This window comes from Cuculus canorus, chromosome 3, assembly GCF_017976375.1.
Source record: "Cuculus canorus isolate bCucCan1 chromosome 3, bCucCan1.pri, whole genome shotgun sequence".
Lineage (NCBI taxonomy): Eukaryota > Metazoa > Chordata > Aves > Cuculiformes > Cuculidae > Cuculus > Cuculus canorus.
In genome coordinates this window covers 18,655,920-18,672,697 of record NC_071403.1, presented here as the reverse complement: position 1 = coordinate 18,672,697, position 16,778 = coordinate 18,655,920, and the positions used below count along the sequence as shown (strand labels likewise).

The following is a 16,778-nucleotide window of genomic DNA, read 5'->3' as shown; positions in this document are numbered from 1 at the left end:
CAGCTTTAGGTTGACACCCTGATGTAGTTTAACCCCAGCTGGCAACTTAAGCACCACACAGTCACTCAATCACTCCCTCTCGGTGGGATGGGGGAGAGAAGCAGAAAAGTAAAAGTGAGAAAGCTCATCGGTTGAGATAAAGTCAGTTTAATAGGTAAAGCAAGCCAAGGAATTTATTCCTTACTTCCCACTGGCAGCCAGTTGTTCAGCCATCTCCAGGAAAGCATGGCTTGTAACCATTCATCACGCATTAACAGTCACTTGGGAAGACAAATGACATCACTCTGAACATTCCCCTCCTCTTCCTTCTTCCCCCCACTTTGTATGGGGAACATGACATCATACAGTGCGGAATATCCCTTTGGTCAAGTGGGGTCAGCTGTCCTGGCTGTGTCCTCTCCCAAATTCTTGTGCACTCCTAGCCTGCTCAGTATGGGAAAGGGAAAGCCTGAGCAATTAGTCTGGCAAATTTATATTTTTCATAACTCGTTTAGACTCGTTTTAGACAGTTTTAAGTACAAGACAGTACTACTAAGTTCCCTTTTCGTTGAAAAATATCTATATACAATTGAGCTGAGAGCAAAATTCCAAGCAGAACAGGCTAAGAGCAAAAGATAAGATCTGACCCTTGGAATTCTGTCTTGTATTATCTGGAAAAGGGTATTTTGCGCCACAGGCAGCTTCTTGGGTTTGTAGGGCTAGTTCTATACAACAACAGAAATTAAATCAGAGATAAGAGGAGAAAACTGCTAAAATACTCTGCTGGTATGTTGTAATGATTTTTTTTTTTAATTCATTGATTTTATATTTAAAAAAGGTCTTCAGGAAGTTCTGAAATAGACACATTTATAAAATTCTCAAAAATGCACATCAAATGGAACAATTTCTGAATAGCAATAGTAACACTTTTAAATATCAAAAGCACATATTGCAAACATGAAGAGGTAGGAAAAAAGTAGCCTGATTTGTTTCTGGGGAAAAAAAAAAAGCAACAGATCTGTTTGTTCCATGAGTTAAACAACTATATAGCCATGCAGTAATTAAAGTCTGTGTATCTCATCCTAGGACATTTTTCATGACGTTACAGGACTGTAATTTTTTGTTTTCCTATATGCACATGCAAAAGTAATATCCACCAAATTAATGGAAATTCTGTCCTAGTCTATCATATTATTAAGTGAAATATTATCATAAATTTCAGGACAGGGCAGTTATATACAAATAACAAATAAGCAAATCGCAAGGTTTTCATATTAGTTCAATCTCCATCTAATAAAGACAGCAATAAAGAACTTACTAACATATACTCAGAAAATCCAACATTTCACTCCAGTAAATGTCTTAACATGTGTCCGAGACTTCAAAAGGTCCATAAGAAGAAAATATAGTGCAGGATAATACACAAGCAAATAATTGTTTTCTATCATAATGAGTGAATTAAGTAATCAAACATTCAGGATTTCATGCATTAATTCAGCTCAACAGATTTGTGGGGGAAATTGTTAAACCGGCTAAAGAGTGTTGAGAGACTTGGGGGATATTAGGTGAATTCCATAGTACTTAACAGAAAAAGTTTCCATAGAATTTAAGAGTTTCTTAAGCAGGAACTGATTTCGGTGAGCATTGTTGTGTGGCAGATCAAAAATGAAAGCAATCTGTAAGTACAGACTCTTTAGCACAAAACAAAGACAGAAAGGAAGGTAAACGGTTTGTCTAATCCCACATTAGTGGCATTAGAAAACATAATGGCATCTAATCAATATATCTTATCAAGTCAGCATTTAGCCTGTCATCCTACCAGGTACAGTTCTAAGACCTTTGGTAAACATATTAATGAAAAACAAGATAGATAAATATTAAATAAAAAAATCAAACAACATTTACATTTGGAAATCTCTGCAGTTTACATTTGTAGACTACATCTACGTTTGTATTACAAGCATTTCAGATTGCCTTCACAGAAAGCTCATTGTGAAAAGAAAAATACTTACAATAAGCCAAATATAATGTATTATGCTATTAATAAATGCATGCGCTATTAGAGAATAATTCAGTAATTAGGAGATTAAATCTTAGCATCACCAATTTCAATATTATCTTAAAAATTACAAAATCGTTACAGAAATACTTAAAACTACGTTCACTCAGGGTAAAGGTTGATAATGCACATATCATAAGAATCTATAGCATCTGAATCCTAAAAAAATAGTTTCAAAATGTAGCTGGCTCAATTGAGTGATAATAGCTGGATAAATAGCTGCAGACATTTAAAGAAAGGTAACATTGTAGAGAAGTAATAATTATCTCTATGGAAGAATGATTCATATATGATTACCATTGTGGAACTTCACCTCAATTTCCATTAGAATTCAATCAGCAGCAGTTGCAGTGGAAAAAAAAAAATATATAAAAACACATACTGGAGCTATAAAGTAGCTTCTAACTATAGACTACACAACACTACTGATTTATTTACATAAGTGCCTTTAAATTTGAAGCTTGTAATACAGAATGTGGGTAAAAGGGAAAAGCTTTCATGAGGAATTCATGGACCATATAATCTGCACTATATTCAGTTTTAACAGAAACTACATTCAAATGCCTTTTCTTTATTTAATTAGGCTTTTCAATAATCAGAATCTCTCTTAAGTACCATTCATCAATAAATACACAAAGACCGGGTACAAGAATGTAAAAATTGAGAATTATTTTTAAATGCACAGAAAGAAAGGAGAAAAAAGCACTATATACACACAAACACCTCCATTCTGAGGTACTTCCCTGAAACAAGAAGATGCGTAGGAACAAACAACAAGGCTTCCATTCAAAGCTTTTTAGAAATATAGAAGAGAAAAAGAAATTAATAACTGGCTTCTAAAATGCTTATATATATTCTCATAAATTTAAAATTACTGTCTGCAAGCATGGTTCTAGTGTTCTGCTTCTGAAAGCCAAGCCAACAGCCCACGGCATGCTCTATAGCAACCTGAAACTACAAGTTCAAAAGACACAAGTTTCTTATGGAAACTGTGACAAAGTTAACTGTCATCATCCAAGCAGTACAACTTTAATCACATTTTATAGCTACGAGATCCCTTCAATAAGAAGTCCAAGGAGCAACATGTAGCATGGCAAAAGATCAAGAACAGATAGCCAAGAAATATAAAACTGATCCCAGAATACCTGCGCTACAATGGTACAGTTCAATGCCTGGTGAGCGCAGCTAATGCATAAAAAAACCCACATCGGGCTCACTGATCTTGATTTTCCTTTATTCACAGTCCAATTAGATGAAGTAAACTTAAAGGAATGGGAGCAACAAGCTGGTAGACCAATAGGTCTGCTAGGACACGCTGCCTATTAAGTATAAAACACCAAGGATTTACTACTGACATTTCTTCAATCACTTCGCTGACAACGGCTGACACAAATGCCATCTGTGCATTGAGGAGAAAGCTCTAACACACACTGTAGAAATGGCTCCCATCAAATAGCCTCAACGGAAAACAGACACAGAGTTTGCCCTAATCCGCTCCCAAAGTCTTGTGTTACCCACTAGTTCCTGCTGCTGCTGCTTTCTCTTTTGCTCAATTTGCACTTTTTCAGCACGCATGCTGACCTCTGTGGGGAAGTCTGCAGAACCTTTCCTATAGCTGAGCAAAGCAACGCTAAATGCCCGGAACACACACTGCTCACTTTTCTGTAGCATCGCTTCCTAGAGAAGAAGCAACTTCAGAATTACTATGGTTGATAATGCCAATCCATAAACTATGTTTCTGCACAGGCACTGCTATTTTATTCAAAATTCAGTTATCCAGGCTCACAGTAACACATAGGCCCTTAATACTGCAGTTCAGTTTAAAGCACTTTTCTTACTAAGTCATGAAGGAATAATTCCCAGCCTTTCTTTGCACTACAGTAGCAACAGTTAGGGTGATTAATTAGGTAATAAACACAAATCTTCATCATTATGCATGCAAGTACTTGCATGCTAAATAATACAAATGCAAAAAATACGCATTTGCAAATTTTCACTTGCAAAAGTGAAAATGGCCGATTGATAGTAATCACTTTAAGATTTGAATAACATGCTTGGCTCGCTTCAGGGTGAATAAAATACAGTCATTTGCACAATCCTTTTAGACTATTTAAATCCTGAGTTAGATTTCCCACTTCCAGTAATATGTGCATTTCAATACAACTAACACTACGACCACAGAATATTACCCTGAATGCAACCAGTGAAGCACTGGGAAGTGTGCCATTGACTTTATAATCAATACCACATCACCCAACAGTTCATACACAAAAATCCACACAGCCTAATCTCTCCAAAGCTTCCAAGCAAATCTATTAAGTATAATAAAGGGGGAAAAAGTTTTGCCTGAAGACCTTATTACTTAAAGGGAGAAAAAGTATCTTTAAACAGTTTCACAGGTTATGAAGTAGCAGATGTTACAGACATTTCATATATGACTCATGCTTCAGTTTCTTGAGCAGTACCCTGCTTGATAGCTTAGCCTTCTAATAACACGGCTGATCAATCGAGTAGTAGGAAAGAATTACCTGCCTGGATAGGAACAGACATCTTTGCTGTGGCTGCACTAAATGCAGAGGTCTGCCTGCACATGCAGCAGCTGGGAAGTCAGCAGAGCATGGTCAAGGCAGAGGTTTCGTTAGCAGCAGTGTGTTGAGAAGCACACTGATTTCATGTGTTCATTTATACAGTTGAAGGTATAAAGGGGAGAAATCATTCCTGACCCCTTCATACATGAATAAAGCACACAGACATAGGATGCTAACGTTAGAATAAGCACAGGGAATGCATTCGCTCACTCAAAAAAAAGAAAAAAAAATATCCACTATGTGGACAGCTAACTCCTCTCTCTTTGATCATAACCAGTGTATCATTCATACTTGAGCCCTAGAGAATAAAGCAAAAGCTTTAGTCAGACTTCAGCAAAGATTGTCAAAGCAAACAAGAGTCTCACCAAATATTTCACTGGCCCATGAAATTACATAGTGCTTTGAGAACGCATCTATAGGTAAGAGGCTCAGCAATCTAAAGAGTCGATGCTGTTACATTTCCTAAGGATGTGGCAAAGGCAGCACACACTCTTTTAAATAAGCTTCTGTCACTTTTCTAACACATAACAACACTACTGTTTACGCTGATCTATATAGCTACATATCCTGAGTTGATGGTGGGTTCACTTTCGGTCCTCCAGAAGCAAAGCACAATGAATCACATGGTGTCTCATTCAGAAGCACTAGACCAGAGCTCTGTGCATGTACAAGCTGTATAACCTATTCCATTTTCCCTTGTGAAAGGCTTTAGAAAGACTGCAGATCAGTGTGTGTTTAAATATATGTAAAATTCTTTCTACACTCAATAAAAGTAAACTGCTGATGTACTTGCCCTGCAAAGGGCTTGCTTCTACCTCTGTAATGGAAATCTTCAGCTTCTGTGATGAAAAAGAAATTATAAATAGAATCACTTTTCTTTCTCTTAGGAACAGATCTATAAATACGGACAGCTGTATGACACTACTGAGATCTTGCACTTCTTCCAAATGGCTGAAGCAAGTGGCCATGGTGACTGCACGAAAATGCCGTTAAAAAAAAAAAAAAGTTTAAAAAACCTGCTCAAGTCAACAACCTAAAAAACCTACATACAACCACTCAGTTACCTCACAGTACATCACATCACACTGCAATGTTATATAGAGACAGCAGAAAGCAACGTGACATGGGCACAAAAGCAGATCAGAAAGACAGGATACATTTCATGCGTCAAGTCTGCAGTGAATTCAGGCTCCTCAACTAAGGCATGATGACAAGCTCACTAAGAACTTAAACACACAGTTCATACACACAGCCTTTTAGGATTCACTGCCTAAGTAACTGTAACGTATTATATCCTTCAGAGACTGAAAAGTGCTTTGAGCATGCTGCTAATCTGCTAACACTGAACTGACAGCAAAGTATCGTGGCTCTGGGGACAAAAGCTTATGAGTTACTTTACTCTTCAATTAGAGATGGTGGTAAAGGCACATCTTCAAGATAAGCAAGACCTGGATTCAATGCCTCATCAGCATATGGGTTTTCAAATCCAATCTTCCATCTCCCTGGGGTGTGACCTTGTTATCAAATTATAGAATAAACTGGGAGATCAGCATACTCATGTTCTATTGCTGTTATTACCTTAAATCACATAGAATAAGCAACAGACAGCAGTAAGAGAAAACAAGAGGGAATGTGATCACTCCTGTAAGAAGGGCACTCAAAGCAAAAAAGTCCTGGGTTCCCGCCTTCATTTTTAGAATGCTGTGTTCTATTAAAAGGTTTTACGGTGCAGAAGCACCAAAAATTATCTGGCAGATTAAGCTAGTGACACTTCCTTTGGGAAGCACAGTCTAAGTTTCAGTGACCACAACATACAAGTACACTAGCCCAAACGTAGACATAAAACCAGAAAACAAGTGATATATTAAAAACAGTCCTTGCCATCATCAAACTAAAAAAAAAATAAAAAGTCAGGGGCTTCAAAAAAGTTTCTCTGGTACAAAAGTTTCATAAAATTCAGAAAAAAATCACCTCAGAAGTTAGTTTTCTAAGCACATGAAAACTCAGACATAAAGCTTAGAAGAACCATCAACATCAAGCTTTCAGAGCATTGAGTGTATCAAACAACATACGCACTGAAGTCCCAATTTCAGCTGCTTGAAGTTTGTTAAAAATTACAAATTCTGATTAAATATAGACAGCTAAGGAATAAATCACATTTTATACAGTTTAACTTCTTTACCTGTCTGGATTTCTGTGAAAAGCAATGAAAAATAAAATAAAGTCTAAACTAACTTAAGTGACTTAAATTATTTCCTGTACGTCATTTTAAGATGTCAGCCTGTACAATCAATATCTCTTAATCCAGAGCAGGATGCTATATAGGAATGCCAGAGAATCTTGAAACAGTCTAGATGAATATTCAGGGGCAAGAGACTGAATCTATTGCCTTTAGGTAAGGAAGACCTCTTTCTTTCACAAGCTAAGTAGCAATGAAGCTTTACGTAAAATATATACACACGTGCACAAATTGTTTGCTTTCATTCTAGTAAAGAGTTGACGGATGTTTTTATTAAACAGGCTAGTACCCATACTTCTTCTGTCAGCAGTAGGAGTCATTTGTCAGACTAACAATGAGGGTGCAATTTATCTCATTGGATTTTCCACTCCACTGAATCAACCTGGAATGAATGACCCTCGGGTGATATTCTTCCTCTAGACTAGCTCTGTGAGCTACTGCAACTAGCTCAAACTTCAGCACTTATTATTAGACATCTGAAGATCCATAAAAGAAAAATCTAGCCCCTCTTTGCATGTTCATCTATCCCAGGAACCTTGCTAAAGAGGAACCTGCAATTATTACTGGGACTTATTCAAAGTCCCTGGCAGTCTGGTCCAGGAAGGTGCACCCTCATCTTCTCATGCAGAGGACAAATGCTAACCTATTTCAAAACAGAACATAATCTCAAAATCTTAAAACTGCAAAGAAAACATCAGTATAATTAGGCAGCAATTTTTATTTATGCTCTTTGTATTATTTATACTTATTTATGTTTCACTTAGAGCCACATATTCACAAACATGCTTACAGAAGCAATGTTAAGTCAAAGCAGCTGCTTAACCTGGGTGAAAAGAGGCCTCTGGTGGCAGTTGTGAAGTATAACTTCTCAGAGTTTTATGAAATACATATTTTGATGATATAATTTTCTATGCAGAAACAGCTCCAGAAAGCAGTCTAAGCACTTAGCTTTGCAGTGAAAATTTTGATGTATCAAAAAAGCACTATTTCAGTCCGTTCTTTTCCGTGCCTACACCACAGTTTTCAAATTAGTATTAAAGTTGCTTATACTTCCAGTTAAAGAAAGCATCTAATTTTCAAATGTCTGCATTGAAAAACTCATTGTCAAAGTTACTTAATTACTAAGACAATAACAATTAAGGTTATGAGGCCTGCTCATACCCTGAACAATAAAGGCAATTTTTTCTATCATTCTCTTTTCATTCTTGAGGCTAGCATATCAGGAAAGGAACAAACAGTACAGTAAGTCCCATCACCAGAACAGACTGTGAAAGACATCGCCATCTGCAACAGAACCACGCAGTTCCTCTTGGGGGTGAGGCTACAGCAAGCAGCTACAACTATCACTTACATCTTTCTATTTATGTTGGCAATTATCTTAAAAGCTGTTCAGGATACAAATTAAGTTAAAAAGCTTCAGTGTTGCATAGTACCAAATGCAAAACACCAATTATTTTCAGCTGAGCAAAACAGACAAGATGTACAGAAGAAGATAATTTAACCTTTCTCCCATCAGACTGGTCAGCCTGCAACCATACTACCACAAAAGCAATGCTAAAAACATTTACTATTTGGTATTTATTACAATAAATAGCTGAATTGCCTGGCCAATGTGCACTATATTTCTCTCAAAAGAACTCACTTTTAATTTGTCATACTAAACCCATTAATAGATCTAAAGCAACTGGTCTATCTGCTATTTATGCCACAGTTACCTTACAAGATGATCTATTTTTAAAGTGCAAAGCATTGTGCAAGTAAAGCTCTGCACTTCCTATGCACAGCTGCATTTTTGTTTGTTGTATTTTTAAACTAGCATGCGTCTTTTCCTTACCTTGCAAACAGTCTCTGTGTCCCAGGGTAAGATGGTCCTCAGGTCAATAACTTCACAGGACACACCAAGCTTTTCTTGAGCCATGGCTGCCACCTCTTTGATCACATGTACCTGAAAAGGCAATGTATTATTACTAAGTAAACATGTAATTTCTGTTTAAGATGTTCTGAATTACACACACTGAATACAACCAGTGATTTAATATATTACCTGCATGTAAAATTACCTCTAAACCATCACAACCCCCAGTTAAGTATATTGGCACTAATATGACCACGTAACCATTCACTGGTCATCAAACACCGTTTAATAGCAACATTTCAAATGTTGCATTATCTGATTACTAGAATTAAAATTTTACTAAATCAAAAAAGTACTTCCCTCTAGCAAGAAGGGAGTACTGAATTAGAATACACATTAATTCACCGTCTGCCAGACAAGGAATGTATTTAACAGCATATGTAAATTTATAAAAGCAGATATAAAGAATTCACATCTATTATTATCCTTTTCATAAGGTATGTTATGATAGGAACAGAAAAGAAAGCAATACTACATACATCCAAAATTGTGTCTTGACATTAATTATACAACATTTTAAGCAAAATATGCACTAAGTATTGGCTTCCCTAAAACATTGGCTTCCTGAAAACAAACATCAAGCAAACTCTCCAACAGGGAAAATAATATTTCAGTAATACAGGTTTGGTCTGAGGCAGATGACCTCCACTGAGGAACTTCCAGGTACATTTAAGGAGTTGGAGGCCAAGGACCATCCCCAATAAACAATTCTTATGAGGTTATCTCGATTTGGAATGCAACAGAATTTAACTGTGTGGACATGGTCAACCAGTGTCAGTTGCCTGAGGGTCAGCTCGCAGCACCAACTGAGAGCAAAAAATCTATGCTGAAACAAGATGACAAAGCATTTAAACATGTATCTATATAACGCAAGGATGAATAGCTAAACATCAAAGGAATATTTTTAAAGGTAGATCAGCACAAGTAGTGTAATCATACAGAGAAAACACAGCTTGCAGTGTTTTTGTTTCAACTTCTGTTAAATCTGTGGCTGTAACAAGAGGGTTTGAGAATTTTCAGCACAACACGGGATGAGTGGGTTGATGTGTAAGTGAGAATGTTTACCTAGGGATAAGGATTAGTTAATGACTATAAAACACTGAACACAACTGCAGAGGAACTAAAAGCCTTTACTGCCCCTCATTGCTACCACCCAGGAAAGAAAGCATCAGGCAACAACCCCACCAGAGCAGCAGCTGCCAAGCAACTACCTAATGTCAGAAGTCACATGAGAAGTAACCAGTGAGTACATTCAATTACTCTGCCTATTTGCAGCAAACTCTGGATTGGATGCACATTTAGCAATTAAGTTCCAAGTTTATGTACACAGCCTGCAGACACCCTCAGCACAAACTCTCTGAACATATTTGATCTGCAGAAGCCTGACACATCCAGAATACGCTGGATTTCCTGCATACGTGCTAAGCATGCTCTGTTATTCAGCCGCATCTGTGGACTGGTCAGCTCCTAAATTTGGATGAGGGCTGCTCATCTGTCCTATTACTATTCACACCAAAAGAACTGCCTGTCTTAACACTTGGCCTACATTTTCCAAGCTTCAAAGCACACAGTTTTTTGAAGGCTGTCACACCAAGCCCTCTCTGCACTACTGTCTACTGGGTACACTCAGGTTATTATTAAGTCTCCAAAGCCAGCTTTCAAGCCACTACTTTATCAATTCAATTTTTGGGAATGTGATGAAGGCTAAGATTTCATCCAAATGGAGCAAAAATTTGTACTGTCAAAAGAGAACAGGGAGAAGTACAGAAACTGTTTTCTGCTGGGGAAACGAGCACAAGTAAAGATATTGAGGGACTCCGTAATTTAGTATCAGTGGAAAGTACCAGAGACTAGTAGGCACAATTATAGATATGAAGGAGTTCGAGGAGTATGAGGGCAAAAAACTATTACAGAAAAGCACTGAAGATTAGATATTTGAAACAAAAAGAGGGGTGGGGAAAAACAAAACCCACCATCAAGAGGCACAACCCCAGAGATCAATTCAATGCTCTTGTGATGAAAGTTATAACACACTCTCCTCTAAAACCTTCCCAGATATAATTAGACCAGGAAAACAGTAATTTTCTTAATTACAGGCTAAGGACAATAAGAACATTTTTCTGGCAATTCCAAACTAGGCACAAGGGTTTTTTCTATAATTGTAGAAAATGAACATGCATTTTTGTATCACATTTTTCAACATTTGCAGGGAGTAGGGGACAATCATATTCTTGAACAGCTCTGAAATATAGCTGTTAGAATCAAAACTACATTGATCTCTACTTGTATTATATTTTCAGTGGATTTTAAATCTGTATAAAGGGAACACCAGACTACTTTTTTAAATCACACAGTAAAAATCTACACTTTTCTTTTGGCATACTGCTGTGAACTCTCCCATTGCCTTCCTCAGAGTCACATTTCACTGCCCAGTACTTAAATATATCACTTTCACAATCACAGATAAATCACTAACCTCCTGCACAGGTACCTCTTCCACGGCTCCAGAGTCAGCTTCAGCCAAAAATGATTAAAATATTACACAATGAAAAGGAGTTTTCATATAAACACTGGCAAATATTTATTCAAGCATGGAAAATGCACACAGTTTATTGTCTGGCACCTGAGCCTGAAAACTATTCACATTTCACCTACATCTTGGCCTAGGCTTTACTGGATGACAAATAGCTTGCTAGAGCCTTACCGACCTGAGTGCCCCAAGCCACCAGTGTCACATCACTGCCCGTCTGCAGCACCTCAGCTTGAGAGAGTGGAATGTTGTAGGGCTCCACAGGAACTTGTTCCACTGAACAAACAAAAGCAAAGGGAAAAAACTTAGATTCCTTTACTATTCAGTATTATCCCACAAAAAATATACACTAAAAATTTTCTTCAACGTTTATGCCATCTAAACAAAAATTGACAAAAAAAAATCACATTATTAGTCTCCATTTCAAAGGTTTAGCTGTAATTAAAAATATTTTAATTATACTGTTGAAATTACACTTAGTATAGTCTTTATGTTATATACCACAGCAATAATATACACATACACATATAGACAGCAATGATATTAGTAAATCCTGATGTATCCCAACTCAAACTCATCAGATTTGGAGATGTGCACTGCTACAGTTGATAAAAAAAAAATCTCAATTAACCACTGCAAGTTAATTCTACTAAGCAACAAGAGAGCCTTGAAACTATACTTGAATATTCAGAAGAGAAAGAAAAGCTGTGCTAGCACCCTCCTGACACATGACATCTCCCTCTGATCCATCTGTGGAGCATGATGGTCCAAAGTTTTAGGTCTAAATAGAAGGAAAGAATTTTCAGAACCTACACAGAAAAAGTTAGCGAGAACTTTGATTGCAGCAGTTTTAAATCAGTCTAAATATTTTTGTTTTGAAAAAAAAGTTCTCTTCACCAAAATTAGAGAGGGTAGATAGATAAGATAAGATGCTTAATTTTAGGAAATTAAAGGTGTTTCCACCTGACTTAAGTAGGGGGAAAAAAACCCTTTTGCAACACTTTCTAAATAAACAAAACCAATTTACAAAGAAAGCACTCTACTTTTTTTTGTTAAAATATTTCATAGTTCATTAAACATTTAAGAGCGCATGCTGAATAAAATTACTTCTTGAAGTTATGACAAAGAACCCTACTGAGTGATTCCAGCAGGAGAAATTGTTTTGTATTTTTCCTTCATTGGTACAGTAAATCTAATACAAGTGAAATTACCTAGGCTTAAAAGTCATAAACATAAACTTCTAATAAATGAAGTAGTGAGTACATTTTTTTTAAATTACAGGAGATTATTTCGGTTTTGTTTTGTCTTTGCTAATAATGATATATAAATACTACAAATTTCACAAAATCGCAGAATGGCTGAGGTAGGAAGAGATTGCCTAATTCAAGCCCCTTGCTCAGAGTAAAGTCACCCAGAGCCAGTCACCCGATGGGCACATCCAATCAGGTTTTGAGTGTTTCCATGGTCAGATTTTCCACAGTCTCTCTAGGCAACCTGTTCGTGTGTTTGACCACACTCACAGTAAAAAAGTTTTTTCCTATACTTATGTTAGAGATACCTCACTTCACCTGAACAGGCACAGTGAAGATATAAATAATAACTAAACCATTCTTACTAAAAACAGGACCTGAGGAAAAACTTCTTTACTGTAAGGTTGATGGAGCACTGAAACAGACTCCCCAGGGAGGTTGTGGAGTCGCCTTCTGTGGAGATATTCAAAACCCACCTGGACATGTTTCTGTGCAACCTGCTCTGGGTCAATCTGCTCTAGGCAAAGGGGTTGGACTAGACAATCCTGACCATTCTGTGATTCTGCAACAAGAACTCCTATTTTCAGCACAACTCAAAGAACAGATGTCCATTTAATCAAGGAAAAAGGGGGGAAAAAAATGCATTTTAAACACAAGGTGCTTTTAAATGTTGTACAAAACCATATCTCTTGTCAAAAATATTACTTTTAATGTACTAAAATACCAGTTTTATATTTTCTTTGAGTAAAATAAGAAATAATTTCTTTGAGTAAAAAGTGGGTAAAGGAATATAGGGTAGGGAAGGAAAAAGGAGAAAGGCACATCCAGCCCTTGCTCACTGCACATTACTGGTTGACAGTAAAGCAGACCAGGCTTCTGTGGATTCTGCACATTTTAAAACCCTCAGGCAAAAGAAAGTAGAGATCCTGAAAGATAATGAAATCCACAACTATACTAATTGGCACCGCAGAACTGTCTTTTTCATGAGATTATCATCTACATGAAACCTGGAGAACAAGAACCCCATAAAGATGCCACAGGACATCCTGAGTGGAAACCCAGGCAACTGACATGAATGTGAAGGTTTTGAAGGGCCAGTGGGATGCACCAGAGGAAGAACTGGAAGATGCACGTGATACAAAAAGAACTCCTCCTCTGTCTAACAGTTTTATCCACTTAGGGAAATTAAATATGCAGTTATATAAATTAACTAATTGCTTATTATAGCTAAAACATTCTGTAACAAGATGTCCATTAGTTGAGCTCATCTAGAATTCCCCACACTTTTAAATGTAAAATTCACCTTGTCAAAAATTTACAGGCAAGGCCAGATTTGGCGGGATTTTATTCAAATGCCTTTCCAAAAACTCCTCCCTCTGCTAATAGTGATGAAAAGCAGCATACAAAATCATTCACTGCATATTCTACCACAGCAATTAGCCAAACCAGGACAACACTGTTATACAAAGCAGCCCATTCATCTATTACAGAAGATACAAATAAAACATTTTAAATTAACTATTTCAAACAATATTCTAAATAAAGCAAATAACAAAGTTGTAATCATCAGCAAAAAAGGGCCATCACAAGTTAATTTCAAGAGCCTGCACCATCTGTTGCTTTTCTAAAAGAGCAATCTGAACAGCAGAAAGAGAACACGTTTTCTCATCTTACCTGTCTTGTCTCTATAACAACCACTGATGCAAGTCATATTTATTTCTACATCATCAATGTCATATATAGTACAATTAAATGGAACTGAAAAGGTCAAAAAACATCAGAGTAGGTTCACCACAAGATGTCTAAACCTGATAATGTCAAGGTGACTCATCTTCTCCTTTGATTCATAATCATTATGTGCTCTTGACACTGCACAGGCTGTTAACTACTTTTTATAAATCGAAGTGTCCTTTTTCTTTTTAATCCAGATATTTTCTTAGGATCTCTGACATTTAGGGTACACCACCACAGCACTTTCAAAAACATTATGATCTCATAAGTTAACCAGCAACACGGTTCTCTCTACATATGCATGCTTGTATATGTAACTCTGATCTTTTACCCAGAAAGGCTTATATTTCTTTGCTCCTTTCTAACTTTATACAAGGCAAATTAAGAGACACAAAACTTCTGATGACCACTGTAAGGTTACGTGGAAGGAGAGACCATCTGTTTCTTGAAGGGTTGTGGTATAACGGATTTGGCTAGGTGCTTTGTGGATGGTAAATACAGAATTCACCATAAGTTCGCAAAAGGCAGTGGTGGTTCAATGAACAACTCGATCTGGTAAGACAGGTGGATCTGGTGGTGGTCTCTCAGCTGAGTGACATCTGGGATGAGGTGGAGGCCTCACAGCATGATGTTGCTTCAGTTAAGAACGGAAAGACACCTAAAAGCACGTACCAAGCTCCCTGTACTGAAGGCGTGGTGAACTGCTAAGACTCTGCTTTTGACGACACAATCATCCTTGGCAGAGCCAATCAACACATAATAATTTACTTAGTCCCACCTTGTCAAGAGGCACCAACAGTTTTTCAAAAAGTATAAAATTGGCACCTGAAATCTCTTTTGTTGAGGAGGAATCAAACACTTCACCTGACAGATGTGTTGACAGTCCTACACCTATCTTCCCCCCCAAGAAGGGACACCTTTTTGCTAAGATTCACATACCTCTGACTTTGTCAGATGTTACCTGGGAAAATAATTACTAACTCTAGTTTCAATTGTTACTTCTTTTATTTTTATATATATTCATATTTTATATATATTCAGTATATTTATTATATATATATACTTGTATATATTCATTGTAAACTATTTGTCACCATCTAGCACTAAAGCTGCAAGTGAATTCATCAATGGCAATCCAGAACTTGTTTTCATTATCGTTTAAAATAAATTACCTACTGTTTACACTAATTCTGACTGATGGCTAACACATATACTTCTTATCACATAATTCTTTAGTCATAAACCACCTGGGAACTGAGATGGATCCAGCTACACCTAAGCTCCCCTCTGAGGAGAAGCTTAGAAAGCAAGGAGGTCTGTCTTGAACCTCGTGACTTGACCAGAAGGCACCTCAGCCACCTGTCAGAGCTGTACCTATTTAATGTGACAAAGGTCTTCAGACAAGGATATTTTCAGTGCAAAAGGGGATAACAGGAAGAGGGAGAAACAACAGGGAAGAACACACAGGGACACAAATCTAACCAACAAACTATGAGGGAGGCAACAAAAAGAACAAAACCTGCTCAATCCCACTTATTGATAAGGATATGGGGAATATAGGAGTGTTTCTTTCACTAAGATTATCTGGTGGAGGACCTTGTCAAATAGGACGATGAAGATAAAGAAGCTATAAATGATACACACAGAGACACAAAGCTGAAGACAAACATAACAGAGACAAAGACAAGAAACAAACCTGGTCAGGCACATTGAGTCGAAAGGCTATCAAGAAACTATGGGCAAAACAGGACTTTGCAACTGGTAAGCATGCAAACCTGAGGGTCCAGATTGTTGGACAGGGGAGGCATGGAACTACACCAGATGATGAGGGCATGTGAAGAAGAAAGGGTTTGGGGAGGAGCAAGGTAGGGAACAAACAAAAAGGATTACAGAAGGGGCCAGCTGCACAACTGGGCCAGTCAGCATATTTGTCCAAGTCCTGTGCCTCATCATGGTGGTAAGCTCTACCTCTTTTTGAAATCCTATCCTGTGCAGGGGTGTGTGATGCAAACACTAAGTGCTGGCTGCTGGTGAAACCCACATGAGAAGACAAAACACTGGGCCAGCAACAGGAGTCAAACCATGGTGTGGACATCCTGGGCCTGTGGTGTGAGCTACAGGAGTAAGTGGTCTTGGCCACCAGCTGCTGGGGTGTGAACAGCACATGTCCCCAACACCAGCTACCAGAAGGGACTAGAGTGAGGTGAATGTGGGAACCATGCAGGGCTGCAAGGTTGGCTAAGATGCTCTGCTCAAGAGTTTTGAAAGGAAAAGAGCTGTCCGGGGGAAAAACATTGTCATTCTCCTCTCAACATATGTACAACAAAGCTGGCGGTGGCACTGCTGTAACTGTCCATGGAAGTAAACAAAGAGCAAGAGTGAGCAGTTCAAAGAGTCCAGGCACACTGAGGAATAGCAAGTCCCCTGCTAAACAAACTGCTATTAAAGGAAACAACGTGCCAGAGAAACAGGCAGTCCTGCCTGTGG

The 16,778-nt window shown here is 37.6% G+C and overlaps 1 protein-coding gene across 1 annotated transcript in view; it reads right to left on the bottom strand.

Annotated features, from left to right (window-relative positions):
* Window positions 1-16,778, bottom strand: part of BCKDHB (branched chain keto acid dehydrogenase E1 subunit beta) — a 125,756-nt gene that overhangs the window by 73,336 nt on the left and 35,642 nt on the right. The window contains exons 7-8 of the mRNA XM_009564769.2: window positions 11,489-11,586; window positions 8,700-8,810 (exon numbers count right to left, since the gene is read on the bottom strand). Coding sequence (XP_009563064.2) covers window positions 8,700-8,810; window positions 11,489-11,586 — 209 coding nt within the window. The remainder of the gene's footprint in view (window positions 1-8,699; window positions 8,811-11,488; window positions 11,587-16,778) is intronic.